The sequence below is a fragment of the Corvus brachyrhynchos genome, unplaced genomic scaffold, assembly GCF_000691975.1.
Source record: "Corvus brachyrhynchos isolate BGI_N302 unplaced genomic scaffold, ASM69197v1 scaffold152, whole genome shotgun sequence".
In the NCBI taxonomy this organism is placed as follows: Eukaryota; Metazoa; Chordata; class Aves; order Passeriformes; family Corvidae; genus Corvus; species Corvus brachyrhynchos.
The window spans coordinates 875,443-890,904 of NW_008237447.1; the positions used below are offsets into that span (position 1 = coordinate 875,443).

At 37.1% G+C, this 15,462-nt stretch overlaps 1 protein-coding gene across 2 annotated transcripts in view; it reads left to right on the forward strand.

Moving 5' to 3' along the window:
- The window catches only part of EPHA6 (EPH receptor A6), a 362,575-nt gene that overhangs the window by 269,086 nt on the left and 78,027 nt on the right, over positions 1-15,462 (forward strand). For both annotated transcript variants that reach the window (XM_017731430.1, XM_017731431.1), the window contains exon 10: positions 1,795-1,980. In XM_017731430.1, the coding sequence (XP_017586919.1) occupies positions 1,795-1,980 (186 nt within the window). The remainder of the gene's footprint in view (positions 1-1,794; positions 1,981-15,462) is intronic.

Genomic DNA, 15,462 nt, shown 5'->3' on the forward strand with positions numbered 1-15,462 from the left:
GCTGAATATGTCACAGAATAGAAGATTGATAGACCATATCTCCTGCACAACATTCAGGTTTCATGGCTTTCCTTTATGGGAGGACTTTACAAGTCCAAATAAGCTACTGCTTTTTCAGTGGCAGTAGACAGGCAAGCAACCTTTAAAGGAGAGCCTTCTAAAGCTGAAAGGGGCAAAATCATATGGGAAAATCCTCACACAATTTACCCTTTTGTCAGAAGATTCCCAGAGCATTTCTCTAATGACGTATTTTCACATATTTTGTATTTGCACACATCTTTAATTTATTTTTTGAAATTAGGTAGAAATGAATTGGTGAGGGGAACTGTAGGAAGAAGACCTGGGACAACTTGACTTTTTTTATCTGTTCAGGAAGCTGCTAATTTATTCAGAGGTTATGTTCAGCATCTCTTAATTTTACTCCTGTTACCTGATGATGCCTCTGTCATTGAAGTGAAAGACAAGCTATGAAATTGTTCTTTTCATCCCTCCACTCTTCCTGGATCTCATTGACTAATAAAACTTTGCTTTGTTTTAGTGGAAGCAACAGAACCTAATAAAATAAAAGTTTTATGACAATATCCATTCTAATCCTGTAATATCAGGGAGTCATAATTTTCTGAAGTTAAGGTTGTGCCTTTAAGGTCCCTCTCTTCTAGATTTGTTTCATATCTGAAGATGAGCTGTTACAGAATAGAGTTCCTTTCTTTTGTTTACTTCTGTCCTTAAAGTTTAGGGAAAACTAATTCAAACAGCACTCAATGAAGTGTTAAATCCCCAGTTAAATATATATCTGTTCATTACTTGCTTTTTGGTTTTTAGCAGTTCTGACTCCAAAATGACTGGGGTAGAAAATTTAGATTTGCTGTGAGAGCATCCTGCACTGAGAAATGCTTTGAAATATTTCTGTGAACATTGTTTTTCATTTACTGAATTAGGACCCATTGAAAACTGACCTGCAGGCATCCAAGAATGTATTTGGTAGGGCCTCTAAATAACTTCTGCATGACTTCAAGATCAATGGAAAGTTGTGATTTCCATATAAACTGAATTAGTAAATGTGTAAGAGGAATGCAGGGAGACACACATCCTTCACAGGCCCTACATACACAAGGAAACATCAGAGGAAACAAGTTTTGAGATTCCTCTCATTACACAGCTCCAGGTTTGCTGAGACTGTTGGCCTTTGGCTGGCTGAACAGGGGAATACATAATTAATTTCAAGTAGGTGTGGAAGTCCATTTAAATAAATCACATGCAAGTGCTCTTCTAGGTCATAACAGCATAAAGTACTTTTTAAATGCTTTCTGCACCTGGAGGATAGTCAGGTGTTCTGATAGTCTCAGGGCTTTTCTTATCATACAGGTCTTCGTGCATTTCACCCCTAGGGATAAATATTGCTCTAAATAGATACTTTACATAGATATTTTGTCATCAGTGGAATAAAAATCCACATGTCACTACGTTCCTTCCTCAGTTATATATCACAAACATATTGAAACCAATGTTCAGTCTCAAAGGAAAGCAAGATGAGCTGCACTGGGGAGGGCTGAAGGTTTGGCTTTTGCAGGCACAGTACAAGGTCCCATGATCTCTGCTGTGGCACAAAGGAAAGGTGATAATTTCTTGCGAAGTACTGCTGAATATTTTGATTTTCTGGGATATGATCACACTCATAAATTTGAATATTCAATCCGTTATTTCTCTGTCCACTTCTACGGGATGTGTGGGTTCCTTGACTATTTTTGTGTACTGGCACTGTGCCTTATTTAACAGATATTTTATCTATTTAAGGGGAGTTTGGAGAAGTATGCAGTGGACGTCTGAAGACACCAGGAAAAAGAGAGATCCCTGTTGCAATTAAAACTCTAAAGGGTGGCTATATGGACAGGCAAAGAAGAGATTTCCTGAGGGAGGCGAGTATCATGGGACAGTTTGATCACCCAAATATCATTCGCCTTGAAGGAGTTGTTACAAAAAGTAAGTCACTAGTACCTTTCCTTAATAGTTTTATGCTGGCTTTCCCATTCTATATCATTTAGTATCAAAACTAAGCATTATTTCCACATTCAGTGTGGCTTACAGTTCTCAGAAATCTTCCAAATCATTGACAGTTGATACTGTCAATGTTTGGGGCCATAACAGGAAATGCATAGCCTGTCTTTTTTCAGTTCAAAATGTTTTTATATTTAATAACAATTATCTTCATTCAGGAGAATTCTTTACAGGTTTTTATTAAATAGAATGAAGAGGTTGTTTATAGGCAACTGGAGAAAATCATAAATGTTACCGAGCTGACAATGAAGTCAAATCCTCTTGTAAACTACCAGCTACACTCTTCTTTTTGCACAAATCTTGTTATTTATTTGGTTGAGGTTTACTGATTTTGGTACCAGAAGAGATGAATTTCCTATTTTGAAGAAATAAAAAGTAAACTCTTTGTAAGCTGTTGTACACTTGCAAGTGATTGACTAAAATTCCAGAATAGTCTATGAAATGTTTTACTTTATAACTGTTGCAGCTGACAAGAGATATCCCTTGCCTCTGAAATCTGTCAGGTTTAGTGGTGTTATGGACTTTTCTGAAAGGCTGAAATATCTAGTTATCACTTAAATACTAAGAAGTCTAACTAACATGCATGTAATTTCCTCAATGCCAGTTTTTTTCAGTAATGAATTTAAAAACTCATGGTGTATTCTTTTCAAAATTAATCGTTGTCTTAACCAAGCTGTGCTGTTCACTAATTTGCAGAATTTATATTTTTCTTTTAAAGGGAAGTGTTGTGTGTATAAAGCAATGTCCTCTTACCATCACAGTAAACACAGTAAATACGTTATGAATATTTCCTGGTTTCACCTCGTTACAACACCAAAAGCTATGTTTGGAAAACACAAAAACTAAGAACGAAGAGGAAAGGTCAGTTCCTGAACTCCTGTTGTTGGAATGGAGTTTTGGTAGACTTATGGAACAACCTGACCATGTTCAAATCTGTCTCTCTGTGGTTCTAAATTATGATGATCTTTTTCTTTCTTCACACAGTATTGCAAGGATAAATTTATTGTTATTTAGGTATTTTTAGTTACTAGAGTAACAAAACTCTTTGCACTGCAGGAAAGACATAGCTTAGTCTCTCCACTGTTCTCCTGTCAGTAACATCTCTGTGACAACAAACAGGAACACAAGTTAGTACTGGCTGAGCAGCACTGGAGATCTTGTCAGGAGATGTAAATATGTAGGAACTTAAGTGAATTTATCAGCAATTAAATTCCACCATTCCTCACCAGCAGGGGAGTTTATGAATCAGTATCACAGGTCTGATTCGGATCCATGTGGTGCACCTTGCAGGGTGTGTCTCATGTCTGAAAAAGGCAAAGCGCTGTGGTTTACAAGCATTGTTTAAATTCAATTAAATGGTGCATAGGGAGTACAGTATGGTTTCCTTGGCAAAGGCAGGATTGTTTAATCTTCACCACGTTTGTAAATTTTCTCTCTGTAACGTCTCATCATCAGTCTAGAGAGAAATCACTGTTGCATTCAAAAAAGAGAAACATACAGATAAATCAATGCTCTAATATTAGGGTATTTGTTTGGGTTCTACAGGAAAGAATGATAGAGAACTGTAAGCCAAAAAGTCATTAGCAGTTCTGCTTTTCACCAAGGAGTCAACAAACTTTAATAATGTTATGTAATGTTTGTTTGAAGGTAATATAAAAATAGTGGGTATTACTGTTATAGTCACGCTATCATATAAAAATAGGCATCTCTCAGATATAAAATAAGTAGTGGAAGTTTGAAAGAAAACATTTTGGTGCCAGGCAAGATTAAAAAAAATAAACAATTATACAGCCATAATTATAGAACGAAAATAGGCTACATGAATTATGAACAAAGTTCACCCCAAGGCATAGAAAGTGCAAGTTATATCAATTGTGAAGGACAGGGTTGTGCAGCACTGCTCTGCTACAGTGAGGGAGCCTGAAGGCAGGCTGAGCCATGGACACATGCACTCTGCTCTTCCCAGTTTATCTTTAGGGTGTTGCCGTGCATTTATACTGCCCCATCTGTGGTATTTAGAGAGTAACATGACTTCAGGTTGGAGGAGAGCAGTTGCCTTGCCTAAGTACTAAGTCTAGATTGCAGAATCCAAATTTCATGTAACTGAAAGGTATGCTGTAAAAGTCAGCCAAAACTTTGTCCTAGCCAAATTATTTGTGTGTTGATAGCATGATTAAAAGGTGTTTTGTGCTAAAACATAGATTAATAACAACAGAAACTATTTATCTGATGTGCATTACAGTCCCACTAACCTATAAAGGCACATCAGATGCAGTAAATTTTGTTAATAGATGTGTACTGCTGTTCTTAGCACATGCTTTCCTCTGTGCAACCACTAGTCATTAACTTCTAGCTGTTGCTGATACATATTGCATCAGTTTGTAAGCAGTGCCTTTCATTACAGTGTCATTGACTATTGAACAAAAAAGAAAAAGGATTTGGTTGTAATGAGCAGAAGTGCTGTCCCAGGTCAATAGCTATTGACTGGGGCAATAACAAATTCGCCTGTTCACTACAAATTAGAGCTTTTATCAGGTGCTACCAGCTAAGCAAATGTTAACTTTTAAATTATACTGTTTTCAAAATTGCTGTGGAATATGTACTGTACAGGAGGAAAAAAATGCTAAACTAAGCCTGCTCAAAAGCAGGTCTGAAACAGAGTTTTAATTCCCTTTTCTTATTGCTTCATTTCTCATTTGTCCTAGCTGCAATCCCTAATCACAGAGAGCAGTAGGCAGAACAGTTGCTGTAGCAGAAGCTTTCTGTTAGCAGGGAGTTCATTTCAAGGGCAATTTGCTGGGCCAAGGCAAATACACCGTGGCACAGAATCTGGATCCACTGGTATTGCTAATCAGAACTTACAAGGGAAACATTATTCCTGTTTGGTTTTGTTATAACAACATCATTCCTTGCATGGTTTGCCATGAAAGACTGCTTGATTGCCTTGCAAATTTATCATAGATGCTGGGCACTTTATAAAAACATCCATGTTTCCTTTCAAGCCATGTTAGCACAGTGAAAATTTTGGGAGCTCTTTTGGGTGTGTCAGGGCATGCTCAGGTGAGTTTTATGTCTGTGGCCAAGCTGCTGCTATTTCATAAGCCGGTGTAAGAACAATGACTTCTTTCTCCAGTGCAAACATATGTGAGCAACACTGAAAGCTGGACTCTAGAAAAGAACGATGTGTCTTCATTTCTATATCATGTTGAAGACTTTCCATGAAAAGTCTATAAATTACATTAAAGCTATGCCTACAGCAAACATCAGACAGCATAACTGTATCTACAAAAGGCATGAAAAATGGTCCCTGACTATTGTAACTGTGCTTGAACAAATCCAGATTGGAATCTTTAGTTAGTTTAGCTTGATGGTGTCTTACACAATAGTTTACAGCACAATCTCATCAGTCCTATGTAATACTGTGTCAATACAAAATACCAGTGCATGCAAGGGCTTTATTACATTCATAATCTGTTTGTTCCCCTGCCCCACAAGCTTTACCATAAATAACTTTCAATTGTTAGAAATTCTAACAATTCTAAGGAATTGGTTTCATTTTCAGATTTTGACTGCTGAAGGATTCGTACCTGTCACATGTGCAAGAGGAATCTTTTTAAGGCATTCATTTTCTTTGACAGCATTATGTACATTTGTATTCTGCAGAAGGATTATTTTCAAAATAGTCCCTTCACAGAAGGAGGATAAATGAAGACAGTGCTTAGACCTCTGGCTCTATGTAAACTCACATCCTCAGACGCTGAGCCTGGGTTTGGAATGACACTTTCAACTCCCTTATTGTCTCCTCACTGTTCTGATTTAGTGGCTTTCAAATCGTGAAGACTATTTCAGTTCTGAAATCTTCAGGCACTCATCTTGCAAATGAAATTTAAAGCTTTAATCATTGAACTTCTTTTCAAATTACTACATATAACCCATTCAGTGCAACAAAAGCCCTAAAATCAGTGCACCTTACCTTGTCCATGAGAAAGGCATAGCAGCAGCATGATCCTCTTTCACTGTAATTTATAGTATGAAGCTCTTAATATCTGACCCATTTTTTATTTTTCAAAAATTCAGGACATAATGTATTTTTCTTTTTTCAGCCAAGACATTGTGCTCTAGGCCTTTGAGCCTTTATCGTAATGATCTAATGTTGCCTTTTTCTCCCACTTGTTAATTGAAGTTCAGAATCCATTTCAGAAGATGACATATTTTGTAGTAGATGTGTTTATTGTACACATAATGTTGTATATTTGGTTGCTACGGAAAAGGATTGAGGAAATTCTGTGGCAATATTGACAATATTCTTTCCTTGTTTTGAAATTTTACTCCCAGGAAATGTGATTCTGCAAAGTTTAAATGTTGCTTATGGACAGTCCACTGTGGTGGTGAGACCGTATGTGTGTCATATTAGCTAGTGGACTTTACACAGCATTGAGCATAAAGCTGAATTTTTCTGATAAAAGATTATTGTAGTTCTGCACATAATGACAGACAAAACAGCAGGATCTCAGCTGTGTTATAAATTGTTCAGTAAGTGGAGCTGTAAATTGAAATTTGGCTCACTCCCCTTATTTTGCTTTGTACCCTAATTCATAGATAAATATTGCAACACATTACTGAATCCAGGGTTGGTGTGGCCATCAAATTAACACAAAACCCGCAGCCACCACCTGCATTGTTAGCCAAATTTATGAGCTCAATTTATTCAAGTATCATCCAAAGTACAGAGCTGAAATTTAGAGCTGTGCACATAACACAGACAACACTAAGTATCTGTAGCCTTCTTGCAAAATAGGTTACCCTTCCTGACTGGTACTGGAAGAAGTGTAATTAATATCAATGGTCCTGAGCTGTGTTTACACATGCATGAATCCATGTGGACATTTCAGATTACAAATGCAAACCACCATGCATCCATGTGTTGAAGGTTGCTGGCAAAAGTTAAGAATCCACGATACTCAGTTCTCCTGAATGACATATACTTAGAAGAAATTAGCTTTTAAACCTCTGGAAAAATTTACATTTGTCTTTCATGCATTACATTCTGAGAATTTTGTTCTAAAAATCAAGGGACCATTTTGGTTTCCTGCAGTTCAAATCAGGCACATTTCTGTGTCCTGCTTCTCACTTTTTGCAGTTAGCAAGCCATGCATTATGACTGTCAATTCTGCTGCTACATCTTTCATAGGGCGATAAGCAGTGAAGAAAAAGCACATTGTCAAACAGTCAGCAGTAACACCCCGTTAACAGCAGCTTAATCTGACCAGGGTACACTATCTAACATAACTAAATTCCATAATTCTGCTTTTGTAGGTTACACCAGAGAAGCAGGATTTTACTTTCCTCTGGATCCTTTGCCTTCAGATGTCTGTATTCAGACATGTAGGACCTGACTTTCAAAGATATTTAGATGCTTAGACATGAGATGACGTGAGAAAAAGAGGTGACAAAAATCATTCCTACTAACAGCCACAAAAAGATAACGTCCTGTTGATAAGATATGGCCAGACTATTTGTTTTTCCTTTTCTTTTGAAGGGAATGCATGGTCATCATGTTTCATAATTAGCATCATTATTAACCACAGATGATTGCATTTCCATCTGAAATACCCGAATACAATATGCAATTTTTTCCTCTGCCATGAAACTGGAGAAGAATATGGTACAATAAGTTAAAGGGCCAGATATTTAGAGTGTGTAGGAGATATATGAAGGGTTGGGGCTCTTTTTAACAACTGCAACCAGAAGATCAATGAATATCAGGGGGAGACAAGATTGCACTGTGCTGGCAGATTTGCTGCACAACATGGCTGATCTGTGGCCTGTCCAGGAAAACCATAAAAGCAATGATGAGAGCAATTATAAATGACAATGGCAATTGGAGCTGACAGCCGAAGGAGTGAGGGGGTTAAAGAGCGTATTGAAAGCAGTCAATAATCCCAATTCACAAGTTGTATTTGGTTGATTTATTTTGATAAGTGTACATTCATTTGTTCCTCTGTATGGAGGCAAAAACACACTAGTAGATATATGTGTGGTTGGGCATTGGAAAAGACATGGGGTAACTCTGCATATACAGGGCATTGTTCAGGTTGTTTTACCCCATCCCAGCAGAGCATCCTGCTACACCTTCCTCTGGCAAGCAGGAAATAACTGTTTCAAATGTAAACTGCCTTACTCATCTTTAAATACGTGGGGTTTTTCAATAGCAACCATTACTGTGTTTTGGTATTAAATATTAATATTTTTATTTATTATTACCCATAGACCTTCCAGCTGGCTGCCTAGTCTCTCCATACAAACTTCTGCCACGAAAGTTTGCATTGTGATATTTCCTACAGCTTAAAGGCTCACACCCAAATTTCTAATGCAAGGTAACAAGCTTAAGATATCTTTAATAGCAGATTAATATCAAGAAGAAGGATTGAAATATGGATTGGTAATTTTCTCATATAAATATCTGATACTGTATTTTATGGAAACATGAGACTTAGATGTGAGGAAAAGAAACCATTTTGCTGACTATAATTACCTTTCTGATTCTTAATACATACATAGTTCAGGTTCCAGAAGAATAAATCACTTAGATGCAAACTGTTTGGGATCCTTTCCAAACTCCTGGTTGGAAAATCAGTTTGCAAAAAATAGTGCTTCTTAAATGTTACATTTCTTCACAGATAAACAGTGCTTATAAATCAGGAGTGGATGATAAAGCTGTTAAGGGAGACACAGAGAGAAGCAATACAGGAAAGAAAAGAATATGATTTTCAAACATCGTAATAGATGGTGTGAAGTTACAGAGTATTCAGTTTAAGTATGTTCTAAATATAAGCACAAAACGTTAATGACAATCCTGTAAACGCATTTTAAGAAGCAAATGTATTCAGTCAGACATTCCCAAATAGATTCATGACAACATCCATCTATAAATATTGTCATTTTTCAACTAAACTTTAACAAGGTAATTTCTGCTGAATAAAATTTGAAAGCAAATAAGTAATGACTTAATTTCAATATTTTATCCAGAGAAGCATAGTACAGAATTTTTATAGTAGTAAAAATCTGAAACAAATCACTGTACTGTTGCTAGAATTCACATAATTGATTTCCTTTCTTCCTGAAACAACAGAAACTTGTTAATATCTCTCTAGACTGACAATAATTAATTTACCTGCTTTGGAAATGAGTTTCCCCTCTTTCCTTTCTCTGCTTTTTTCCTCTCAGCTGTAATAGAGCACATTCTTCAGCATACAAGTGTTTTAGGTAAGACTGGCAATTTACTTCCAGTTTTCAGTGAATGCCTTTATAAGCATTGAAAAATGTGACTTTGTGGCCTAAGTAAACAATGACTGCCCAACATCCATCCTGCCAGAGTCACTGTTGCCAAAACCAGCACAAGGAAGATGAGATGAGAGATATTTTACCACATGGCATTTCCTGAACACCAAGTGGTCTTTGAGCTGGAGAGAAAATCCTCTGAATATACCGGTATCACCAAGGAGATAATTAACAAGCACAGATAATTCCCTTTGGTCGGCAGCATTTTTCAAAAAAGAAAACAGAATTCCTGTCCATGTGCCTTGGCCCATCAGCGAGATACAGGAGCTGCCCACAACCTGTCTTGGTTTATCAGATGTGGGCTGGGGCACCTTCACTGAGCAGAGGCAAAGAGGATTTTCTCTCACATGCGGATTGGTAAATCTAAACCAGCACTTAATGCACTTCTAATCAAAAAGTTCATTCCAAGTCACAGTTATGGTAATGATAGCAATCTTTCAACTTCTGATCCTGACATCTTTTATTTGAGGAAGTCATTTGGTGTTTGTAACAAGGAAGGAAATCAAACCTGTGGACTTAATTTTATTGATATTACTGAAGTGTGAATTGTGAATGGTATGAATGGAAATAGTGAAAGGAATCCTCAATTTATACCCTACCTTTTTTTAACAGCAAATCACTGAGCCCCAAATGTTTTTGGTTTTTTTTAACTGAACACAGTGAGGCTTTTTCAGTGGTACTGATTATTGTCTTAAAGTGAGGTTTGTCTCCTACCCCTGGTTCACACCGTAACAGCGTAGCAACGCTAAAAGAGGAGAAAATCAGAGCTTTAGCTGCAGAACTGCAGAATGTACAGCAGGCTCCATGAACACATTCATCTTCAGATGTCACCCATGAAAAGCTCTTCCACTCATTCAATTAAAACTGACTATAATGTCTAAACATGAAGTACAGAATAAAATCCTAATCTTTCTCTTTTTATGGAAATACCATGAAAATGGGCAGCTGAAAATTTAAAAGCCCCTGGAACTTCTTAACCATCCCATTTATCCCATCAACATTTCACATGGGAGTTTCCTACCTTAAAGGATGAAGAATTTCATGGATAGGAATGCTTAGATTTTACCCAGGATTTTTTCTTCCAAAATAACAAAAAATGGGTGATGAAAAGATGACTGAAAAGGAATTTGTGTAGCTAATTATTAATGGCTTCATAATTCCCTGAAATAATGATGTATACAAAATTAATCACAAAGGTTTTGGCTGATATTGCAGGCTTTGGTTTTTTCTGTCATAAAAACTGTAATTTTAAAGTATTTTTTTTCCATCCGGTAATGAATGCACGATAATGAAATCCAAATGTACAGCATACAGTGCTTGTAGCAGTATTCTGGATATCGTACATCCCTACAAATACATAAAGATTTCAGGTTCTTATTTAGCATTGTGCTAAAGCTATTTTCAGTTTAGCAGGACTGAAAAATATTTAATAGACAGCTTAAGCATACATTGTTTTATCCCATAGAAGCTCAGTATTTCCAATTACTATTCTATTAAGACTACAAAGATGATTCAACACAGAAGTTGTTATTGCTGTTAAAAGCCTTAATCATATTAATGTTGTCACACCAATCTTCCCAGCAACCAGAATTTCAGTGTGCGCTGACATTTAACACATCACAAAATAAATGCCTGTAGTGTTTGTAGAGCTCTTTTCAAGCAATTCCCTCATTTTTCCCCCCCAAATCACCTGTTTGTCTAGAAGCAGCAAGGGAAATTAAATTAGATGTTGATATTCTCCCCAAATATTCTGTAACTTACACCAGTTGCTCCTTAGGAACTGTAAGCTTCTTTCAGCATTTGCTTTTTGTCCCAGAGAAGTCGTAAGTAAAGCCAAAAGTTGTTATAATTGAGGTTTTCTAAAATTGTCTTGTTCTGTGTAAATATTCCTACCTCTGGATTTATTCCCATCTGCCAGTAAAGAAATGAGAGTTCAGGTTTGTAGGGAAGCATTGTCTTTCACAAGGATCTCAAGGTTAAACTCAGCTGGGTTGGAGACCTGAACAGCAGCTTTGCCCTGCCCAGTGTTTGTCTTCTCCATGTTTCCAGGCAGACCCTGTAAATTTACATCTGGAGCAGAAATTGGGCATTGATACAGAAAAGCAGGACTTTGGAAAATATATTCCCCAAGAGCTGGGCTAGGATGGTCTATTCCTCAGAAATGAGGCCAAATCACAGGAATGCTTTATTATTTCCAAACCAGTAGACTGAAGGAAATTCAGAGTTAAAATCAAACTGAAGAGTAAACCCAAAAAGCATGGAAAGACATAATCCAGACACCAGGAAAAGGCAGGCAAAGGACTCTGTGAGTTCTTGAACGTTCATGGAGGAGTGACACAGTTATTTATGGGTATGATGTCAACTACTCTGGTGGAATCTGGGGAAACAAAATGGGACCATCCCTTTGAAAATCTGCAACTGAACATGAGAGTATAAATTTTCCTCTTCACAGTACAATGCAGGTTTGATTTTACTGGTTTAGGTACCCTAGAGCAGAATTCAGCCTTCAGGAGTTTCACTGTGTTATTTGCAATGTAATGGAAATCTTCACTTTGTTCACTTGGACTTGGTGTCCTCCAGAGGTCCTTTCCAACCTCAACCATTCAGTGTTCTCTGATTTCAGTAGGGGTTAAGCACAGTAATTTCAGTCAATTCTTTTTATGCTCTAATATTTATGATGTCTGTTGCAAAATATTATTTAGTGATCTTGAAAATTAGATTTTTCCAAGACATATGAATTATTAGGGTAAAAATTTAGGCATACCTCTCTATCACCCTTTGCTTTGCTTTCATGTGTCAAAAAGCTCTAAAATAAATTAAGAACATATTCTAAATCTCCAGATTATAGCATTGAAAAAAGTTTATGTTTCCTAAATGTACTGAAAACATGATCAAACAAATTCATCAGGGATAAAATTCTTCCCTGCTTCTGATTTTTTTTTCTTTCCATTGCAAGTCAAACCTTTTGAGTGCTCTAAAAATTGTAATCTGACATCATAATTTCAAAGTTTTATAAAGCCATTCCTTATAAAAACCTTCCATATGTTCCCTCATAAAAGATTATGAAGCAATGTGCCATTCCTGATGGTCTAGGAAGGATAAATCAGTAAAATCATGTGAGAGAAAAGTTGACTGGTTTTCAGTAATTTCCATAATGGATATATTTCAAAAAATTTTGGAAGAAATGTTCTAACCCTTCTTCTAACTTCCCCAAGGAAACACGAGTAACAATAAAAACCAGGTTTTATTTTAGAATGGAAAGTGCTCATAACAGAAGTCAGTCTTCTCTCAGACATTAAGTGATAAAATTGGATAATTCCCCTATGCAGAAGCAAGAAAACTCTTTCTGCATTCTGTCCTCCATTATTTTGTTACTAAATGTTCACCCCAACCTGCATGAAAATGCAGTTTGGAGTGAAAGCAGCCAGTTGCTTCCTGCCAATCTGAATGCAAAAGCTCTTTATAGCCCTCACTTTCCCAAAGCCTTCATCTGCAGAGTGTCTGAGAACTTTCTCTTTGCTGGGTTTTACAATCCCTGCATGGAAAGCATAAACAGAACTGACTATATAGAAACCAATATCAGTGGGGCTTTTACATTAAATACACCAACTGTGCATTTTTCCTTTTTTTTCCAAACAAAATCCATGGGAAAAGAACAATAGATTAAAGTCTTCTTTGGATGTTACCAATAAAGAGATGGTACTTGTAAAAACAAATAGCAGAAGTTAATTGTGACCTCTCTAGAACTTCTCATCCCAATTTATTAAATTAAGCAGCCAAAGAGCTGCTTTGGAATTTGTAGCTGTTAGATGGTCAGAAGTACACAACTGAAGTGGTCAATTCCACCTGCAGAAAGTTTTGAAGTGCAATAAAAAAGGAAAACCAGCAATGACAAAGAACAGGGCACAGTTCTGTCCCTGGTGCAAGGCCATGAGATGTGGTCTGGGAGAAGTGGCTGTTCCTCCTGGCTGGCCGGGCTGTGACCATGCAGTGCCAATAAATGGGTGTTAATTAATGTCTGTGCTCTGGAGCTGAACTAAGCATATGGATTTCCCTTGCCCAGCCACCTACTCCTGCCCTTCTGCTCAGTGGGATAATATCCTGCTAAACCTATGCCAATTTAGGATGCTATACCAGTGATTTCCCTATCAAATTCTACAGTTTGTGGGATGATAGTCCCCCTGGAACAACAGCTAAAGGTGGAAGGCAGGCTAATTGATTCAGCACTCCCCCACTGCCTCTGAGCTCAGGCACTTAGCTGTAATTATTGTGAAACAGAAGAATTTACACTGAGTTACAAACTGGTATCACAGGACTCAGAAAGTGGTGGATACTTCATGAACTGTCAGCTATTCTGAGTATTGCCATATATTTCTACAGTTCCAATGCATTTTTCCAACTAATATTGTAAACTAATGTGTTTTCCATGTAAAGCTGACACAATGTTCATCGTGTGTATGGAGTGGGGAGAGGTTGGGGTATTCTCCTCAATAAATCCATGACTGTAAACTGCAAAATAACAACTGTATTTGAGGGCACTGAAGAATCGTGGCTAAATATTCTTGTCTCCTTTTGCCAGTTTAGAATCTTGTACTAAAAGATCTCCCCAGTAGTGTGAGGGCACCCACTGCAAAAATGAGTGTTAATTTTTGCAGAAAACAGAGCTGGTGGGAAGCACGAGTCTCCGTATGATGGGCACTGACAGAATGGTATTTCTCAAGAAATCTGGTTAACTAGATGACCTCCAGGGGTCCCTTCCAACCTAAGACATTCTGTGATTCTGTGTGATTCATTCAAGTATTTCATGAATGTTTATGCAAACAAGTGAATATTTGACTAAATTTCTAAACTACTGTAAATGCCCAAAGCTCTTATCAAAGTTCTGTCCATCTGGTGGTGATTGATGTGGCTTAACAAGAATTAATTTGCTTTACCTGCAGTAATGATCACCTCCCCAGTATAAAGTCATGTAATCAAGTCTCAAGCCCTGTTCACATTGTGCAGATGATAAAAAAAGCACCTGTCCATTCATTCTGGGGCTGTATTTTCATTTAAGACCATGCATGCTTTAAGATGAACGAACTTTTCACCTCTCACTTGTGTGCATTTTTTTGTTGATGGATATTGGTCAGGGCTGAATGCTACTAATTTTGTCCTTTTCAGAAGCTGTTTGTGGATTTCTAGAAGAGATTAAATGAGGTCTTGTTCTTGTAACTCTGTGTTTTGCTTAGTCAGGGACACTTCTGAGGTGACAGGAGACTGTTTGGATGGGATTGAGTTGCCTAAAATGACACTCAGTGCCTGTTCTTAAATATCCAACTGCTGCTTTGCTTCTTACTGCCGCGTTCAGAGTGGAAATCTCCTGCAGATCGTGTCATGTCTGCCACTCAGCTGGGAATGTCTCCGATTTTTTAGAGCATCTCAAATGACACAAAGCATTTACACTTAAGCAACTGAATCCTAACTTCTGAGTGTGAGAGAAAAGTGTTATTTATACATATTCTTTTAGTTACTTGCGGCTTATAAAACCTCAATAATTTTAGCCCTCTAGCTCTCTTCTTAGTATTCACAGATTTACTTGCTCTAAAATTCGCTGCTCCTTGTTTCTTATTTCTGAATATGTACGATGAGTGAAATAAATTTGGGTTGTCTTCATTACTTAGCATAACAAAACAACTTATTGTAAGACTGCTAGGAAACTAGAGCTATTTGCCATTTAACAGCATTTAAATAGAGGAGAATGTCAGTGGTGAAGCTCAAGCTGTTTGGCTTTTCTGAAGGTCTGTACATATGGTGTGTGACTCAGTGGCTGGACTTTATGGTTGGTATAATTCATCTTTTGAAACAGAGAAGCAATGTTCTATTTGGGAAGTCTTCATATGTTCATTATTTAGCCTTTATGTTTTAAGATGCTGTTTAGTACCAAACATCTTGGAGTTAATGGAAAAATTTCCATTTTAAAATTGAATTTCTGTGTATTGCATTCTGTACTGTCTGTCCATGATCACTTCTGCAAATATTTTAAAGTGAAAGCCATGGAATTTGGAAACACTTTTAAAGGAATGC